Below are 20,686 nucleotides of genomic sequence, written 5' to 3' on the forward strand. Positions count from 1 at the left end.
CAATAATACCCATGGACCCATTTAGGAGCCCAAAACATTGAGATGTAAATTACTTGTAAGTTATAAATAACGACAGATACGTCTGTGGAACACGGATTTAGATTCTGTATGGTTGACTGGTTGTTTTTTAAATTGCATGAAACATTTATTTGTTCTTATAGAAAAAGTTACAAGTAAGTCTTCACTGCAAGTAGAAGATATTGGATCCAGTTCCAGGGTTGAACTCCATACGATTATTTTTTAATAGAAAAATTGACTGTGACGTAGCTGTGGAGGACACGATTGGTAAAGTATTGAATCCTTCCTGCGACTCTTTTCTCATTGGTTCTCTGTGTTCTCCAACCACACCTCAGAATCTCTTGTATTATTATTCAACCAATCAATGGCTTCTTCAATCCCTAATGGACCTCCCTCTGCGTTGAATTCCCAGTTCTACGATGATCTCAGACCGCCACAGAGGACCTTCAACTTTTCTTTTCTTCAACCTGTCAAATTTCCTCGTTCTCAACGCCTTTTCGTCGTCAGAGCCAGCGATTTGGAGTTCGAAGCCACCGTTGTCGCCGGCAAGGTGCCGCCCAAACCGGCGGCTCCTGTCGGAACTCCGGTGGTCCCTTCACTTGTGAGTCCATTCGTTGTTTTTTGTGTTGCTGCTAACTAACCACGCTTGGCTTAGCAATGGTTTGATTGGTTTGGTCTCGCTTGTTGAATTTTGTGTCAGCCACTTCACCGGCGTCCTCGCCGGAACCGGAAGTCGCCTGCGCTTCGGTCGGCTTTTCAGGAAACGAGCATTTCGCCGGCGAATTTCGTGTATCCGCTTTTCATTCACGAAGGTTGGTCTCTTTGCTCGTGGTGCTTAATTAGAACTTAACGCTTACTACTTATACGCATTTTGAGTAAAACACTGTTCTAGTTTCATTTCATTTTTTCACTTCTAAAAATGCTAAAGAGAAGTAACCAAGTTTTACAATATCATTGAAATTAGAAATTGAGAACTTTTGAAGGTCAAGGACCGAGGATTTTTAATTATTGATTTTACAAGTTATTTATTTTAATTTTTTCCTTTTCTTCTATTTTTAAGCATAAATACTAAAGAGAACTGAGTTTTACATGATCATTAAAGAAGTCATGGACTGAGGCGATGACCAGTGCAATATTAGATATTAGAATTGGGGCATACTAATTTTCATTTGTAGGTACTACTAGGTTGTATAGTATGCTCTTGATTATTTGATTTTGGATTATGAGAACATTTGAGTTTGAACTTACAGGTGAAGAGGATACTCCAATCGGGGCTATGCCTGGATGCTACAGGCTTGGGTGGAGGCATGGACTTGTAGAAGAGGTTATTATCTTCTACTGTTTATCTGTCTCGTACACTCATGCATGGCTTAAATGAGTTCCTTTTTTGCATCAAGCATTGATTTCATTTTTATGTTCTTTATATTTAGCATGGAAAATTATAAAGTGAGTGGAATTTTAGAAATGTAGTAGAGTGAATCACAAGTTAACAAAACCAAACCATTTAAAAGTAATAGTGAATCTGGGGTTAGAGATGTCTGTCTACTGCTATAAGATGGGCATGCTTAAAGTTTAATTGGAGATTTTTTATACTTTCTTTTCCATAATTTTGCTCCAATATGTCTCAGAACTATTTCCTTTTGCTTTCATGTCACTTCTATGAGAATCAATATAAAAATATTTTTTATGTGCTTTACTACTTTTATGATTTTGAACTACAGGACAATACAGCACTGTATTATCTATTATGTAGCTATGATCCATGTAGCTGACCCACCTCGCGGGAAAAGACTTCGTTGTTGCTGTTTATGGATCAGCTCCATTGTTTTGAGTATTATTTTAGCTACTCATTAGAAGTTTGATGTTCTTTTAATTTGATCAAGGAGTTTTGCTGATTTTATTGATCAAGGAGTTTTCAGTGGGCATTTTGTGCTTCAGGTTGCAAAAGCACGGGATGTTGGTGTTAATAGTGTCGTGCTCTTCCCTAAAATTCCAGATGCTTTGAAGGTTCTATTCTCTCTCCTGCATACTATAGGCTTTCAGTAGGATAACTGTAGTGTAATCTAGTATAACAGATTTCCCCCTTTAGTCTCCCACAGGAGATGAAGCATACAGTGAAAATGGTTTAGTGCCTCGGACAATACGTTTGCTCAAGGATAAGTACCCAGACCTTGTAAGTGAACATGATTTCCATAGTTGAGGATATTATATTTTCTGGTGCATATAGAAAGTTAAGCCAATAACCTTTCTCATTCAATCTTTCTTCAGGTTATCTATACAGATGTTGCATTAGATCCTTATTCGTCAGATGGGCATGATGGCATAGTTAGAGAAGATGGTATGCTGTCAAATTTGTCTTTTATACTCAAAGTTGGAAATCTCTTAAGAAAAATGCAAAAGTATATAGGTTTTTATAGTTTATTCTCTACTTCTCATTATATTTGAATCTATGTTGTTATTTCCCATGTCCTGACCTCAAAACATGGAGCATGTATGTCTTACTGAACATGATTCATTGACTTAATTCATGAGAAATGCTTTGAGAATTTGAAGCATGGATACTAAATTAGAAGATTCCTCAAAGGAGATTGTGCTTTATGATGAGAAGTGGTCCTGCAAAAGTCTCAAATTGCTCCCTATATTCTTGCACCGGTTCCTCTTGCTTCAGACCTAGCAAGAATTTTTAAGGATGTTGGATCATGGATGGCTCAAAATGCCTAACGACCGCATGCCTAAGCACCAAGTTAGGTTCTGAGTGCAAGGACTCCACCCATTCAAACCATGACAAAGCACATTCCTCTATTGCCATCATAACTGCTTGTAACTCTTCAACAGAATCCCTTTCAACTGAAAATACTTCTCAACCTGGTTAACCTAGTCGTTGGCATCCACTCCAGCTAATATAGGAATCTCTAATTTCCTCCAACAGTTGTCTCTCGGGTCAACTTTCTTATCTGGCTCAGTCCCATTTCTTGGTCTTCCATTTTCCAACTGCTGGTGATGCATTTCTCCCAAGTCCCAACTGTACCTTTATTGGAGAACTAGATCAGATTTTCAAGGTCTTCAATCTTTTTCATTCTCACTTCTTGTAGCTCACCGTAAGATTCTTGGAACTGTTAGCCCTGTTCTTCTATTATCCTCTCTTCAAAGTTTCTAAACTTCTCATGATTGTTTCCATACTGAAAAAAGCAATGCTCATAACTATATAAGAGGTTGGAATGGAATCGGCATTCTCACCTTTGCCATGTATTGACTTCTAGCTTTAGTTTAGTACTTGTTGAATCTTAGTTTGTTTTTTCTTTATTCTACTAGTATTATTCAAGAAGAATTTTTTTTTTTCCTTAAAATAATTGCCATCAATTCACTATGTAGTCTGTGGCTCTATTTGCTTCCTGAAACACCTTTGGTTGGGAAAAGAGTAGGAGCTATTCTGCAAAACTTTGAAAGAAGCGGTCCTTCTTAATTAAGGTCAATAGAATACTAATTACATTATATATCCTTGATATTCTGTAGGAGTTATTATGAATGATGAGACAGTTCATCAGCTATGTAAACAAGCTGTAGCCCAGGTAATATGACTGTCTGCTATACACATTTTCAACTGTAGGCAGTTACCAATCATTTTTTTTAAGATTTACTGAACACATTGATTGCCTTAAGTAAGGCCTTGAAATGTTCGTTTACTTTCAAATAAGTTTCCTTTTTTTATGGATGTATTTTGATTCATGTAATAATGGGTTCAACATGGCGTCTCAACTCGTAGATGAAAAAAATAAAGTAAAAGAGGAAAGAACTGATGCTTTATTGTAGTTATCAGCAAGTAAATTTTTGTCCATGAGTTTCAGGGAGATTAATGGTTGAGTATACTGAGGAAATCATCATATGCTTTTATGTTCCCAATATCTAAAGTTTCTTTGCTACACTCTCTATAACACCACTAACATTTTTTTTGTCTCTTTAATTTACAAAAAGGCCCAAGCTGGAGCAGATGTTGTCAGTCCTAGTGATATGATGGATGGTCGGGTAGGAGCACTGCGTGCAGCTCTTGATGCTGAAGGCTTTCAGCATGTTTCTATAATGTCCTATACAGCAAAGTAATTTTTTACTTGCCATTTCTTTTTCTCATCTCATTTTCTGTTTATGCCAGCTTGCATTGGAAATTACTGAAGATTTAGTTAGTTATGGAGATCTATAGATGCATCCGAAATTTATAAATATCTCCAATGAAAAGAAAAAGATCATTTGAAAATTGGAACTCAAAATAACTAAGGATGTAGCATAATTTTTCATTGATCTGTTATAACTTAGAATGTGTTTATGAGGGATCTAGAGTTAGTATCAATGGATATCTATGTTCTATCATGGGATAATTAAGGAGATCCAAAATGTGTGGCATATTGATTCATTTTTTATGTGGAACTGTTCCATTGTGAAGAAGTTGGTTTTCTTTCTCATCCAACTTATAAGCAATTAAAGCATCCTTACTATCATAGTTACAGCATTCAAATTCCTTTTGATATGCATCTTCTCGCTGTCATGAACTATCTCTTTCGCTACTTGTTACTGAGTTTATTCATTGATGAACAATACTATAAGAATATAAATTATACTTAGAAAGATGGATTGGTGGATGTTTTTATTAAGCTTCATCCACCTCCTTTTTATGTCTTGTATATAATATGGTCCTAAACAATGCCATTTATCTACTGCCAACAGGTATGCAAGTTCTTTTTATGGTCCATTTAGAGAGGCACTAGACTCAAACCCCCGGTTTGGAGACAAGAAAACGTATGTGTCATCTTGAAATTGAACTTACTATTATATATACAATCAGTTTTACATTATTGATTCTTGGTTTGCTCATTAATCTGGCCTGGCTGAACAAAAGTTATCAGATGAACCCAGCTAATTACAGAGAGGCTCTGTGACTGAGATGCGGGAGGATGAATCTGAAGGAGCTGACATTCTCTTGGTTGGTTCACTTTTTATGTGTGTGTGTGTGCGCGCATGTGCATGCGCATGATCTTTGATTATAATTTATACTTTTTTTTTCTTTATCTATACTATTTTCTTTTACAAACTTGTAAAAAACTGGATTTGCAGGTGAAGCCTGGTCTTCCTTACTTGGATATCATAAGTCTGCTCAGGGATAATTCTCCTTTGCCAATTGCAGCATACCAGGTTCTTTTCTTTGCCCATTCTAGCACTAGGCAAAACGTTTCTGATAAAAAGTTGATCAGATATTCAATACATTTTAACCAGTGAATTCTGCTTTAAGCTTGCTGCAAGTGACAGAAGTCTATACGTAGTAGACAAATATCACACCTCTAGTTTAATATCAGGCTGAGGTACTAGTTTATGGTTGCTTTAACAGTTATTGCTCTTAGGCCGATATGCTATTACATGGCATTAAATTCTAATCCAATTCTTTTAAAAAATGATTGAACGGAAATATGTCCGTAACCATTATATATGCTGCATTTAAGTCTTGTAATTTGGGAATATGAACTCCCTGCACTGTTAATTCAATTTTCAACTGTCAACTAATGAAATTCCCGATAAGTACAGAGGCTATTTTGATATGAAGTTGAAGAAGAAATTTATTTGTTGTGCTAGTTTAGTAGTTTATTAATTATAAGATATCCTAAGTTATTATGCCTTTAAAGCTGGGAATAAAAGGAAACTTCAGCATACTTTTATGTGAATGAAAAGATATAGTTCCGAGTAGTTTAAAAACAAGTTTGTTTTGCTTTATCATTTTCCCCGTCCTTTTTCATAATAATTCTTAATTCGTGGAACAGGTTTCTGGTGAATACGCAATGATAAAGGCCGCCGGTGCTCTCAAAATGATAGACGAAGAAAAGGTTATGATGGAGTCACTGATGTGCCTCCGAAGGGCCGGTGCTGATATCATCCTCACATATTCTGCTCTGCAAGCTGCCAGATGTTTGTGTGGAGAGAAGAGGTGAAGTTCTCTAATTATGTAGGGGGTATTGTTCGTGAAGAAGGCTGAAGAGCTTATAATACCAGTATCTAAGGCTGGATTTTTGTCATTGTAAATTGTTTTAGAAGGACATGGAGGTTTGTGTAGAGACTAGAGAGACATTCATAATAAAATTTTGTGGCGTCTTTGATTTAATATATTTAAGGACATACTTGGCCGTTGTTTATGGTGTTTTTGTAACTTTACGCGTGGATTGTCAACCCGTTGTATGAATGAAAGTGTGCACTCACCTGCAGAATATGTCGCACTGTAATTCTGTTGGTGCTGAAATCAAGGTGTATTCTGGGAAGTAATACGTACTCTTTTGCCTTCTACTGTTTATTATAAAGAAAGTAATTTATGGGCGTATAACATGCAGTGGAGGATATGATCGGTGCATGGTTTCCACGAGTTGGACACATCACGGTGTTTTTGAGCCTGTAGGACAGTGACTTTAATTTTGTAACAATGGATCTAACGGTAGATTATTAAGATCGAATTTGATTATAATCTAGAAGCTATCGTTATTGGATATTTGTATAAAACTAGCTGGTCAAAGTTCAAAATTATAGCCAAATTTCATAGCATCCATTCCTTCGTTTACCCTTTTATTTATTTCGGGCGTGGGCATTGCAGTTTATATTATTAGCTAGTAAAAGCATTCTCTTATTAATAAGACGTGCTTATACGTTTGGTTTCTTTAAGAATAAGTCAACTATACAAAGATTTACTCAAATTAATAAGTTATTATTTAATATTTATGGTATGTTTATACTTTATACTCTTGGACATTTGCCTTGCCTCAACAAAGTTAAACAGGTTTCAAACCACCTTCGAACAAATTTTGGCGCTTCCCTATTTTTTCTGAGCCTACTCTCAACAGGATAAAAAGATAGCCTGGTCTCTACTGTTCCTTAACATCAAGCAACAGATATAAGAAAGTAAATTTCTATTTTAGTCACTTAACTTTTAAGTGTTTGGTATTTTAATCCTTGACCACTCGAAATCTTTAATTTAGTCTTTCGACTTTGTAAAATGTTATTTACAGTTAATGGGATTATATAAAGGTAGAGACTAAAGTAAAGATTTTATTAATTTAATAACTAAAGTGACAAACACTTGCAATATCACGAACTAAACTGAGAATTTACTCGTGTGAGAAACATGAGGGGGACGGGTGAACTCGTGTACCAATTTTGTACGAATTTGAGAAGACGTGACAACAAGAGCAGGGTTCTTTCAACTATTTTCCAACATCAACCATGTTCAATGAGGTACCTCTCTGCAATACTAGCATGAGCAGCAGCACCTATTGGTAGAACGTCTTCATCAATCATGAAATATGGAGAGTGTCCCGTATGAGTAGACCCCAGTGTTTCATTCCTTACTCCTATGTAGAAGAAACCTGAGGGAACCACCTCGGAGTAGAAAGAGAAATCTTCAGCACCCATCATAGGTGGAACTACCCTGAAATTCTTATGACCCAGCAAATCAATGGACACCTTTTTCACATGCTCATACATTCGGTTATCATTAACCGTGGGAGGGTAAATTGTGTACTCCTTTTCAAAGAAGTCAACTTCTGCCAAGCATCTGTAGACACTAGCCTGTTCCACAATCACCTATTTGGCGAAACAACAGGATTCAAGTTAAACTCGTTCAAGTTAATAATAATAAGACTTCATTTCAAATTGAGTCTCCCATAATTTATCAAATTTGGTGTCTCCATATTTTTCTTTTTTGCAAATTTGATCTTTGCTATCACCTATCTGGGAAACAATTTGAGAAGGTTCAATTTTTCAAAATGAATTTCTAGTCCCGCATATTTATCAACATGTTAAACTCATAAAAATAACTAAATTTTTTTATTGATAATTTATGTAATTCTATTCAGTATAATATAAGTATAATAGAAAAAAAAATTATGAAAATATTTAACAAAAATACTAATGTGACACTATTACTCATTCGTGTCAACACATACATGTCAGCATTCTACGCCATAGTTAGTACTTTTGTTAAATATTAGATGTTAAGTTAACAAATGAACTAAAATTGTGCAATTAAAACATTATAGGAATTGAAATCCGCAAAATGAGAAAACCAAATTCAAAAAATGACAATAACAAAGGGACCAAAAGTTCAATTCTTTCAAGTAGCATAAAAATGAGGCAGTCGCGAACCTGCTCTATTCTTTCAAGTAGCTGGTAAAAGCTGGTGTTAGAGAACGCTCTGAAAGTCCCCAATAGGACCACCGAGTCAGGTATCATGTCAAGATTGTTGCCTCCATTAAACGAAGTCACAGAGACAACCTAAAGTTGTAAAGGGAGCCAAGTACTTAGTTAGAGAAGGTAGCAGCAAAAAAGAAGGTATTGATAATTTGAAAAAAGAAGGTATATTGGTATGAGGCAAAACCTGAGAATCCAATGGATTTGCTTCGCGGGAGACAATACCCTGTAAGCTGATAACTGCAGCTGAAGCAGCCAAAACTGGATCAACAGAACGGTGAGGATTGGCAGCAAGACCCTTTTTGCCACTAATGACAGCTCTGAAGAATCCACAACCTGCAAGGAGGGGTCCAGGCCTTGAGCCAATTATACCAGTTGGATGTTCATGGGATACATGAGCTGCAAATATAGCCTCCACGTCCTCCAAAGCACCATCTTGCATCATTCTTTTTGCTCCATTACCAGCTTCCTCTGCTGGCTGGAATAACAGAATTACAGTTCCCTGTGATGGACAAAACAAGGTTATCACTTATTAGACATAAGGCATTGTTCTTATTACCAGGTTGGGTATAAGTAGAGTAATTTATGAGAAGTGTAAACTCATTTTTCCCAATTATGAAACTTATCAAGGTCAACACTCAACAGGTTTGTTTACATTGAAATTGAAATCATAATGTAGAGTCTTCTTGTCATGGAGGGGGATCCAAGACAAATAATGACACTACTACCAACTACCAAAATAAAAAGGGAAGAAAAATAAGAAAAGTCAATTTTTTCTTTATTATTTAGATTTTCCTTCTTTTTTCTTTACTTATTAAGAAAAGTGAAAAGAAATTTTGAATTTATATCATTTTACTTTTAGTATAACAACGAGGAAGTAAATTTGTCTTTTCAATGATTTTTTTTTCTCTTCTCTATTTTCTTTTCATCGAAAAAGAAAAAAAAACATGACTTCCAATTACTCTTTTTTTCACTCTGTTTTCTTCCAACGTCTAAATGAAAGAATTTTCTCACTGTGAAAAATTTTATACAAGTCATTTTTGCAGTGTAGAAGTAGATAGAGAAAAAGATAAAAAAAAAAACAAATAAGTGATGTAATATGATAAAAATTATTGTTTTTCTTCTAAGATTGTGTTGTCTGTCAAGAGAAGTACTTGAAATAAACTTTTTATCACTCTTTGACACACTAGTATTATTAATTAAAATGTATAAAATCAAGAAATAACCTCATTAAAATTAGAAGTAATATTTAGAAAATGATTTTAAATGTATTAAAAATAGTATTTCTTATTTGTGAATGAAATAATCCACACCTACACGGCTACACCCATCACATCACATGACTGAAATGTACTACTAGTTTACTACTATCTTTGAGTACGATATTGATTTTAGGTTAGATGAAAATAAAGATTATCTTTTACTTGAAATGACAATCTACGTTCGCCTTCAAAACTAGTTGACAAGATTCCTCTCATCTAGCGGGTTTTTTTGTGCAAGTTCTAAACACAGTGCATGTGCATGTCAGCATTTGGATGTGGTAGACCACTGGACCCGACCGTACAACAGATTCCCCCACCCGTTAGTTGGCTACCCCGTACCAGTGCCCCGCTGCCATTATAGTAAATAAGATTTCCCTGAGCAATGTTCTAACACTGATCAAGAAAATTAAATAAAAAATTATTTTAAAGTTGTAGGGGTATTTTTTCACATTTTAATAAAAGTTTAACTTCATTTACTTGTCTTAACCAGTACTATCATTTTCCTAATAAAAAGAAACGTGTTCTCTTTCTCTTTGTAATTCTGGTGACTGGCAATGGCCAATGGCATGTGATTTTAAAGTCGTAGGCTGTCTCTGTGACTTCGTTTAATGGAGTAGTATATATGAAGGCATGCGATAAATTTTAATGCATAACTAAATTTTTTCTTCAAATAAAATCTGTAGAAAAGTTATCTGAATTAATATCCCGAGGCCCTAGGCTAGGGTCTGAATAAATAGCAGAGCCCTAGCTTATGCTCATTATCATACGTTAAGATGTGTCATCCGGTCCCATGCTTTTTATTTTTTACTTTTTACTCAAAAGAGTAATTTTCCTTTCTCTTTAATCGAGTAAAAGCTGTAGGCTAGTGCCATTAAAAGAAGAAAAATATTAACGAGTATCAGGACATTGGTAAGAAGTTAATTTTTTTTATAAAAATGTATAGAAAATGAGAACACGTTTCTATCATTTTGATAATAAATATATTTTTTAAGTTATTAATTAATATTCTAAGAACACATTAACTAAGAAGACCCTTAAAACAACATCGTCAGCCAATTCACGGCAAAATAAACTTTATTCCTAAGGAACACCAGATATAATAATGAGATACTCTACACAATAACCACTGAACATTGCTTCAGAAGATTTAAGAAAATTTTAAAATAAAAACAATTATATAAAGAAATTTTATTTTTCTGAATAATCATAATATTGGAATGAAATTATGCTCGAACCTTGAAAGTATCCAAGATAGATATTTCCTTTCAACACAGTTTATTAATTTCATACTCAATACTAATTATTTGTATCTTGATTTCTCTTTTAATTATTTGATTGAATAGAATTAGAAGAAAAAATGAAGAGAGGTATAAAAAAAATGGGTGAAATAGGTCAAAAATAATATGGTAGATCTAGTTTTTTAAAAATTGTTTCATTTTTTTCTTTTAAACACGGCTAATTATTTGTATCTACCTTCTCTTTAATTTCTTGCCAAAGATTAAGGTTGACACTGCTTCCTTAAACCCACTATCAAATCCGTGCCCATTTTCATCAGAAATGAAAATGTCATATCCAATCTTTTGTTTGTGTTGGGAAATGATGGAAAACTGGCCCATATGTTTTTGGTAGAGTAAAAAAACTGGTCCATATAGGATTACGAAAATCATTTTTAATTATTTGATAATGTAAAAAAAAATACTAATGGTGCATAAAAGTCAAAACTTTACTTTTTGAAGAAGGAGGAACTAATCATAACTTTGGCTGAGCGTCAAACTCATACTCGAAATATTAGGACAAATCACAACTCGGGTCATGTTTTGAAAGAAATATCGCAACCAATCAAAATAGATGAAAGGAAAAATTGTACTTTTGGTTCATCATTAATTTAATTTATGAATTTAATCATCCTATTTTATAAAATCGTACAATGATGATCTTCCAGATCATAATTGGACGTTGACCGTTAACAAATGATATTGATTATTATGTGTCACGTTCTTATTAGATGATGACTGTCACACGTCATATTCTGATTGGTTAATGAAACTAACAATGCATTTTGTCTTTCATGGAGTTGACATCCAATCAGAACATGACACGTGACAGTTATCATCCAATAAAAATGTTACACGTGACAATCATCATCCAATAAGAACTGACATGTTCAATTGTGGCCTGAGAAATCAACATTACATGATTTTATAAAATAGGAGGACTAAATTCGTGAATTAAATTATTGGAAGATCAAATTCGAAACTGAAGATAAACTAAATGATCAAATTTACAATTTTGCCTAGATTGAATTAGGTTAAGATAGTTTTGAATCCATAAGTTGAATAAAGCAAACTTAATCGACAATGAATTAAATTTGATAAAAAAAAATGAATTACATTAAGTTGGGTAATATTTATCAACAAAATATATATTAAAAAAACATTCTGGATTATTTCTTCAATACATGTTTTTTAAAATAATTAAACATCCAACTGTGTGTAATTGGGTTGATAATGATATTTTTTATTGTAACATTAAAAAAAACACTACATTAGTGTGTGTTTGAACACATATTACAAACACACAAGTACGCCAACTTGCTAAAACACGTTAACAATCTTGACATATGATATATTGACAGAGGGGAGAAAGGAAAACAAAATGAAAGAAAATTTGTAAAATGTTGAGGGGGTTTTAAAGGAACCAAATAGAAAACAAAAAGAGGGCCTTTTTTTTTTAACGATTTTTAAGTTTAAATGGTCCACCAACTGAGTTCTTAAGATCAAGTCTCTTGAATTGTCTGTCCTTGGGGGAGACATTAACTGATAGCAGCAATATATCTTAAGCTGCGGAAAGTTATAAGATTGTGTGTTCCCCAGAAAAAAGGGCAATGGAATTGTTATAGGAGGCAAATGAAATGTAACGGACTTGACTTTTCGGCCGAAGTGTCGTCTCAAATAAAGTTATGCCATATTCATCAAAAAATAAAATTATGCAACTTTAAAGAGGCACCGTGCTTGGAAAAGGAAGTGAATCATCTGTCTCTCTCTCATATGTTCCTATTTATTAATGTAAAAAAACGGTAAACATAATGTGTGAAGTAGCTTCTATTCCTTCCCGCAATTCAACAATTGAAAATTAAGGACCAAAAGACAAAACTTTAATTGGACATTGAAATGTAAAGAATGAAGTGATTCCAGTCATGCAGTAAAAAAAAAAAAAGTGATTACTGTCAAATTTCATAGATTCCATGCCCTTAATTACGCTAAAGTATATAAGTTTTCTTGCTCAGAAGACTGAACAAATACTTAAATTTACATAATTATAAATAAAATTATTAAATGTAAGTATCAGGTGAGCTTGGTGTTTTGTGGTTGATTAAGAAATGATAATGTAATGTGTGACAGAGGAAGTGTCCAAAATTATTTCTAAAAAATAGTGGAATACTTTGTTGAATAAGGTAAGGGAAGAAGAACAAACCTTTAATAAATGCTCTCGAGTTTTCAAAATCTTGGCAGCGCCGATAAGCATAGCCACATGTGCGTCGTGCCCACAAGCATGCATTTTGCCGGCAACTTTAGATTTGTACTCCCATTCCACAGCTTCCTACAACGAATCCCAAGTGGTGATGAGATGGAATTTTGTTTTATATGAAAAATTAATTGCAATTAATCAAAGAGTATTTATTATTGCTAAGAGATTTATTGTTGTGCAAACTTAAAGCGCTTTTTTTTCCACTGCTGAATGCATAGAAAGTAAATCAATATTCAGCAGTAATAAAGTTGGGCAAAAGTAGATGGGAAAAAGCTTTGTTTTTTGTACAAAAGCTATCAAGAAACTTAATAAAAAGCAAAATATTACAATTGCCTTAAAACACAGATTAATACTCTCTAGAAAGAAAAAAAGCATAAAAAATACAAATACCTTTTCTCCAAAAAAAAAAAATCCTCCCTTTTGTTACTTAAAAAAATAAGTACACAATTTAATATGCTCATGTTGTACTAACTTGTGTCAAACACAGACAAAATTAAAAAAATAATATTTCTTATTATTCATGTCTGTCAGACACAAACACCTGAGACAAGACAGATCAAATATATCTAAAGTTTTTATTCATTAATGCGACAGATAATGACAAATCAAAGATCTTGTAACATGTACGATATTAGTTAAAAAAACGACAATTATAATTCTCTTGAAATTAAATAAAAACATTCAAACATAAATTCCCAACCCCACTATCAAACTCCCACAATTTCTTAGCAAATAAAATTAATTTTTTATTTATTTTAAATGTCACAAAAATAAGAAAAATAGCATTAGGAATAAACATTCTCAAGCAACAAAGGATTGTACATAACTTCTAAGTAAGAAAGAAGTCCAATAATTGAGCCTTTTTTATTCCAATATTATTTTATTTATTTTAGGTTTTCAAGAAGGCGTGATGAAAAGGAGAGAAAAATTGGAAGAATAACAAATAAAAAAATAGTAGTAGTACTAGTCTAAGTGGAGGGAAGAAGGTAGTCGTATTAACCTGGATTGGAAGTGCGTCCATGTCAGCTCTGATCGCAACAAAAGGCGGACCCCCCGTGCCGATCCAGGCTCGAATACCGGTCTTGGCTAGAGGGTATCGATAACTAACTTCCATCAGATCCAACTCTTCTCTTATCAAACCACTCGTCTCGATTTCCTCGAACGCCAGCTCCGGATTCGCGTGAATCTTCCGCCGAATCTTCTTCAGCCACTCCGCCGTCTCCGGCCGCCGCGCCACGCTCAGCACCGCCTCCGAACATGACTCACTCCACACCTCACACTCCGCCGCCGCCGCAGAGGATCCTCGCCGCGTCATGTTCTCCGACGCCGTCTTCTGGCACCGGCGGTCCGGGAACAGCACGCGGTCGTAAGCAGCGGAAGGAATCTGCTCTGCGGATGAAACCGCCGCCGAGGCTGCCAGCACGAATGATAAGAGTAGGATCGAGTTGCGGATTTTCTTCATGCTTTTTTTTTTCCTCTCAGTGGAAACAGAGTGGAGAGAGCGAAGAACAGAGGAGGGGCGTAAAATAGACGGGGGAGAAGGAAGAGAAAGGATGAGAGAGAAGACGGTGGGGAGAGAAAGACGAGAATTTAAACACGTGGTGAAAAAATACTTTAAAAAAATGGAGGTGACAGAAATTTATTTATCTTTTCTAGTTTTACTCTGATGATAGCAGTTGGAGAATTAGAGCACCTGGGGTAGACACGAATGTACTTATTGCTATTGCAATAACTCTGATTGTAATATATTTGCCGCACGAAGCAACCTGTCAATTATTTTTATTATATATTATAGGTTTACTTACTTTTTTCTAATAAGTTTAATTGTCTTATATTTAATAATCTTTTGTTTGTTTTTATAACTAAAAGTTACTAGTATTAGTTTTAGTCTTTCTACAAATATTTTTTTTATTTTTTAACTTGTTAAAGTTTTTATACATACAATTTTTAATTCATTTTGGTGTCTATAACTTTGATGGTTAGGAACTAAAATAGATTAAAAATCATATGTGTAAAAACTAAAATGTAAAAAATATGGACGGCAAAACAAATAAGTAATTAAATCTAAATTATAAACATATATTACAAGCAAATGAAATGTATCTCCGTAGTGATAGAAATACTTATTCAACGGGTATTTATGAAATTTATAAGTATCATCGAATATTATTGGAATTTTTTTCATCTATATCACTTAGAACTCAAAATTTTGTTTAAAGAGACTAGGTTTAATACTATTTTAACTAATAACTTGTTGTCTCATATTTTTTTTTAAAAAAAGCTGTCTCATATTTTTTTAAACTATTTTAACAAAAAAACACCTCAAAATCATCATTGTTTTAATGCCTTTTTACGTTGTTTTAATGTTTCTTAATTCTTAGTTGGGTTGAATAATTAAAAAAAAAAAGTTGCCTCATGTTTTTTTTAACTATTTTAACAAAAAAAAAACTTCAAAATCATCATTGTTTTAATGCTTTTTTAAGGTCGTTTTAATGTTTCTTAATACTTATAAGTCGGCAATTATACTTATAGCATACATAAACAATAATTCTTAAATACTGGAAAGTCAAAATAATAACTATAAAACAGTAATTATGAAAAAATGTACAACTCACAATTAGTATTTGTAAAACAAAAAATTATTTTGTAACTCACAGTTAGTATTTTGCGAAACATAAAACTAGAGAATTAGCATTTATCATAGTCTCGACATTGCTTGGAGCAAGGGTATAAGATGGCTAATATGTGAATATGATTCTCAACACTTTTTGGACTTATTCATTCAAGGAGATAATGTCTTCCATCCTTTTGGCTGTTTGATTTTCAAAATATGGAAGCTTAAGGACAAGGATTGTAATATCACCTTACAACACACCTATCGTGAAGGAATTTTTTTGTGTAGACTTGCTTCCAACTTTGGAGCTACTTCAATGTCTTTTTTACATCTTCGGGACTCTTGTCATGCTGATCTTCGTTTCACTGCCTTGCTGAATGCTGATGTTTTAAGCAATGGAGAGTTGAGAGGTTAATCTTGTTTTATCCTTTATTTTCCTACTGCAGGTAGAAAAAAGTGTAAAAAATGTACATAGCCAACTAATTTCAAATCACTATCCATGATAACTTTCTTGTCTTTGATACTAACAAACTCAAAAGTCATGCCTCTCATAATTTTTTATTGACTCAAAATATAAAAGCATTGCATTGTAATAACATGTTGATTTGGTATTTATACTTGCACAATGTTTACATTCTATTTCCTACACCTAGAAATTACTTATTTTAGTCCAACATATATATTATTCACTCATTTTAATCTTTACACATATTTTTTAATGTGTTTTAGTCCTTTTAATTTTGAACTGTACTAAGATTAAAAATTATACATGTAAACGAATAGTCCCTGCAAATCATTTAAAACAGTAAACAAGAAATAAAATAAACATAAGAGAGATATGACTAGGAAGAAGATGAGATGGGACCATGCCATGTGGCTGTGGTAATCACAATGACCATCCAATCCATAGAGGAAAAGGGGAAGGAGAGCACTAGAAAAGGTGAAGGCCGGCGAAATTCGAGGAGAAGAGAAAAGGGCAAACAAAGATGTTGATAGTGATTATTGAGATATGAATGATGAAGATGAGGAAGAGGTTCTATTGGGGAAATTGAATTGGGCGTTAAAAGAGAATGAGTTGTTGTGATTTTTTTTTTATTGTTGTTGCCTTATTGAACTTGTTGGATGGTTTAAAAATTAAAATTACCATAAAATATTTTAAAACATTACTCGCTAATATAAATTTTGGAAATTTGAAATCATGATAAATTAATTTTTAAAATTGTCAGAAAACATATTATTAGTCACGTCAATGGATTTTTTTAACAAAATTAATTACAGGTACCATAATAGGCTATTTTTAAATTAAGGAGACTAAAAAAAATAATTTTTAAATTTAGAGACTTCAAAATTTATTTATGAATTTGGAGACTAAAAAATTCATTTTTAATTTTGGAGACTTAAAAAAATATTTTTAAATTTGGGGGAGAAAAAAAGACTTAGTCCAAATTTGGGGATAAAAAAAATTAATGTGTTAATGTATCATATTCAAATCCCCATGGCAATTGTTTATGTGGCATCCTACAGCAGCCGTATCAACAATTTTGTTAACGTCGTTAGTGGTCAATGATTAAAAATGTAAATTTTTTTTAATTTGAGGGGATATTTTTTTATTTTTCATTCAATGTAGGAGACATAAATCAGATTTACCTAAAATTTCATATACTAAAAATACAATTAAGCTAAAATTGTATTTAATAGTAAAAATCTATTGAAAGTTCTTAGAGAGTCCTTCTTGTTCTGGCATTTAAAAAATGTGCATTTAGTGGATTTAGAAAATGTCAATTACTAAGTGGGGGTGACTAGTGACACTTGTGTGTGGCTTAAATGGTGGATAGTGGTGGTTCAATTTTTGGTCTTTGACCAACTGATTTCGGCTGATTGCAAATTGCAGGCATACCGGCATACTTACCGGCCTAGGCGGGGCTAGGCCCTATAACCTATAAATAAAAGCGCATGTGTTTAAAACTTTACTGAAAGTCTTGCAGAAAAAGACTGGAAAGGAGAATTACAATATTACTCAACTATACTACTATATTAGTTTCTGTATTCTTTTATAAATTATATTTATAGTAATTATTTTTTAATATATAAATTATATTGTGATTAAAATCATTATAAAAATATTTCTGAATATATAAATTATATTTTAAATTTATAATGACTAATTTAAATTGATTAAATATATTTTTAACTATTCATAGTAAAATTTAATTTAGAGACTGACAAAAGAATTGGTAAACTGAATATTTATATTTTAGTATTATAATTCAAGATATTAATATTGATAAATAATAAATTCATTTATTTATATTGTGTTTTGAATATTTGTTACATTTTATTCTTTATTTTAACTATTACATTATTTATATTATTTATTTTATTATTTTAATACCATACTTTAAGATATTTTAACTAACTTAAGTTTATGACAACATATATTAATTAACATAATAAAAGTATAATCATTACTCTGATAGATAATTTTATAAAACGTTTATAAAAGTTTTAAATGATTTGTTATCAGCTAAATTTTTAGTTTTTTATATTCTAGTTAGTTTCTCAGTTTTAAACTAATTTTCAGTTAATTCTTTGCATGTATGATAAATGCGTAAACTATTTAATGTAATAAATAAGCAGAGAAAGAGAATATTTGAGTAGATAACAATTAATGTTTTTTTTTTATTTTTTATATGGACATGCAAAAGAATCTTACATTTTTTTCTAAACAAGTAGATTCCAAATGTGTCAAAGGAACCAGTATTTTAATATCAAGATGCCTTGACCTTTTGTCATGTTTATCCTGTATTTATATATCGATGTATGGAGAGTTTTATGTATAAAGACTTGTGGACACTGATAAAACTCATCTCAATTATCACTACAGTTCGAAAGTGATTAATATTAAATTACCGAATAAAGCATATCGTCGATGTATATATAAATGTCCATTTTCTGTAACTTCAGTTGCATAAACAGTGATGCTAATTTTCCGGCAACATGATTGGTGCAGAACGTTTCTGATGAGAATCATATATTATCGTTTCTGAACATTAATCTATTTCCAGCCTCATATTCCTTGATTGAATTGCTTTGTTGCAAAGGCAGTACATTTCCCGTGCCAATAATCTTTCACCTCTGAACTTTGATCTACTGAGTGCAAATTTGACCTGCAGTTATAAATGTTATCACGTGTTTTTTTATGTAAATTTAATGAATAAAGATAAAATGAACGCAAAAGCAAACTGATCGATCTTAATTCGTTGGTAAAATTATTTTGTCTCAAACTAATCAATGTAATGCAGTGGACATATCTTTATATTATTTTAAAATCTATTAAAAAATTAATTTTCTTAAAAGAAAATTAAAAAAAAATCAAGTTGAGAATTTGGGTAATGAGTTTTCACAAAATTTTTGGAAAAATATTGTAAATAATAAACATGTATGTTTTGGTAAATAACAGAGAAATATGTATGTTTTGGTATTTAATTAATTTTTTATGTATGTTTGGAAAAAAATTATAATTTTATATTCGATTTTCAAATATTCTCTAGGTCCCACAAATTTACATTATAAAAAGGCCCTTGGTTTATTTCTTCCTTGGTTTTATTAATTCCTGGCATTTGTCATGGACCCTACATTTGTTCCTACTTCGTCCTCTGTCATCCTGTAATGAATCATTTGATCTTATCCAAGAAATGCTCCTACTTATGGTCCTCGTACCTAACACTAGGATATAGCTTCCTCGACCCCACGAGCCATGGTGAACTTTGCAAAGCTTGAGTTAGAATACGATGAAAATGTTCCAACATTTTGGAGTTGTTCTTGTCGCTGCTGTGGAGCTTAGAAGCTAGAATAGATCGAACACAATAATTTAAATTAGAGACAACAAGAAAGGGTGGGTGATTGCATATAATTTTTTTTTGGTTTAAATATATTTTTATATTTTGATTTTTAAATCGAATTATACTTTAAAAGTTTATGAAAGTGCATTCAATTAGAATTTTAAAATATCTTAAATACTTTATTTCATATAAAAAGTCTTATAATATTTAATAAATATTTTTAAACAAGATAATAAAACCTTACAATTTTCAATTAAGCCAATCATGAACTTTTTTATTATTTATTATTAACAACAAAATTTGATGATATTTAATTAAAAAATTTATAACTTAAAAAACATCTAAATTTTGATAGATTATAAATAAGTTGAATTTTAATAGATTTTATATGTATAAATTACAACACCATCAAATAATTTCATTCAACCCATTCAATAGACTTTTCTACTCTCTCAATTTCAGACTTTTCTTTTCCCCAGCACATGTCTTTCTTTCTCTTTAGTTTAACATGCCTTACAAATACTTCATCGCCTTCAATAACTATGTAGTCCTTGTCAGAGTTAAAAGTTGACACCGACAAATTTTCTAACTTAAATTGTTTTAAATCATATTTGAAATATCTTAAGAATTTTAACAAATATTTAGGATCTTAAGCATTTGAACATATATCTAACATTTTTAAATGTGATTTAACTTCGATTTTAGTAACAACAATTTGAATTAGAAATTTTGTTACTGGCCAACTTTTAACCCCGATAATGACGAAACAATTATTGAAGTTGATGCAGTATTTTAAAGGTTTGTTAAATTAATTATGGAATTCAAAGATTTAGAATGAAAGTAGGCAAAGTGTGAAATATATTTGTATCGGGATGAACACTTATTGAGGTAATGGCTATATATTAGGCAAAAAAACAATAGTATCAAACAATAACTTATTGTATTATTTTAATTGTTTTAATTATTTGACCAAATTAAAGGGCAACTATAATTTATGGATAAAGCATTTCATGAGGATTGGCAGGCCATGTACGTAAAGTATATGACATTTGTGTTATTGAGGCTTTCAAGTTTTTTTTTTCTTGTTAAACCACATAAAGTCATTTTGAAAAGTAACATATTTTTAAGCAACTTATTTAATGTTTACCATTGGAGGAAAATAACAATAAAAGCTAGTACGTTTGAAGTGAAATACAAGAACAATCAAATAA

The 20,686-nt window shown here is 32.1% G+C and overlaps 1 protein-coding gene and 1 pseudogene across 1 annotated transcript; one reads left to right on the forward strand and one right to left on the reverse strand.

Moving 5' to 3' along the window:
* The first annotated feature begins 115 nt into the window (after window positions 1-115).
* On the forward strand, window positions 116-6,311 carry LOC114415428 (annotated as a pseudogene).
* A 756-nt stretch (window positions 6,312-7,067) lies between these two features.
* Window positions 7,068-14,709, reverse strand: LOC114415427 (IAA-amino acid hydrolase ILR1-like 6). Its single transcript, XM_028380101.1, has 5 exons — window positions 14,020-14,709; window positions 12,966-13,091; window positions 8,417-8,731; window positions 8,185-8,313; window positions 7,068-7,623 (listed from the first exon to the last, which is right to left on the reverse strand). The coding sequence occupies exons 1-5, from the start codon at window positions 14,479-14,481 to the stop codon at window positions 7,258-7,260; spliced, it is 1,398 nt and encodes a 465-aa protein (XP_028235902.1). The 5' UTR covers window positions 14,482-14,709; the 3' UTR covers window positions 7,068-7,257.
* Between the last annotated feature and the right edge of the window lie 5,977 nt (window positions 14,710-20,686).

This window comes from Glycine soja, chromosome 6 (assembly GCF_004193775.1).
Source record: "Glycine soja cultivar W05 chromosome 6, ASM419377v2, whole genome shotgun sequence".
NCBI lineage: Eukaryota > Viridiplantae > Streptophyta > Magnoliopsida > Fabales > Fabaceae > Glycine > Glycine soja.

Bases quoted from the DNA above. Each gene is read 5' to 3' on its own strand.
- LOC114415427 (XM_028380101.1), bottom strand. From the start codon at position 14,481: ATGAAGAAAATCCGCAACTCGATCCTACTCTTATCATTCGTGCTGGCA. The intron at 8,314-8,416 runs GTTTTGCCTCAT...TTACAACTTTAG, and splicing joins CAAATCCATTGGATTCTCAG to GTTGTCTCTGTGACTTCGTT. The intron at 7,624-8,184 runs GTTCGCGACTGC...TTCGCCAAATAG, and splicing joins TACTTGAAAGAATAGAGCAG to GTGATTGTGGAACAGGCTAG.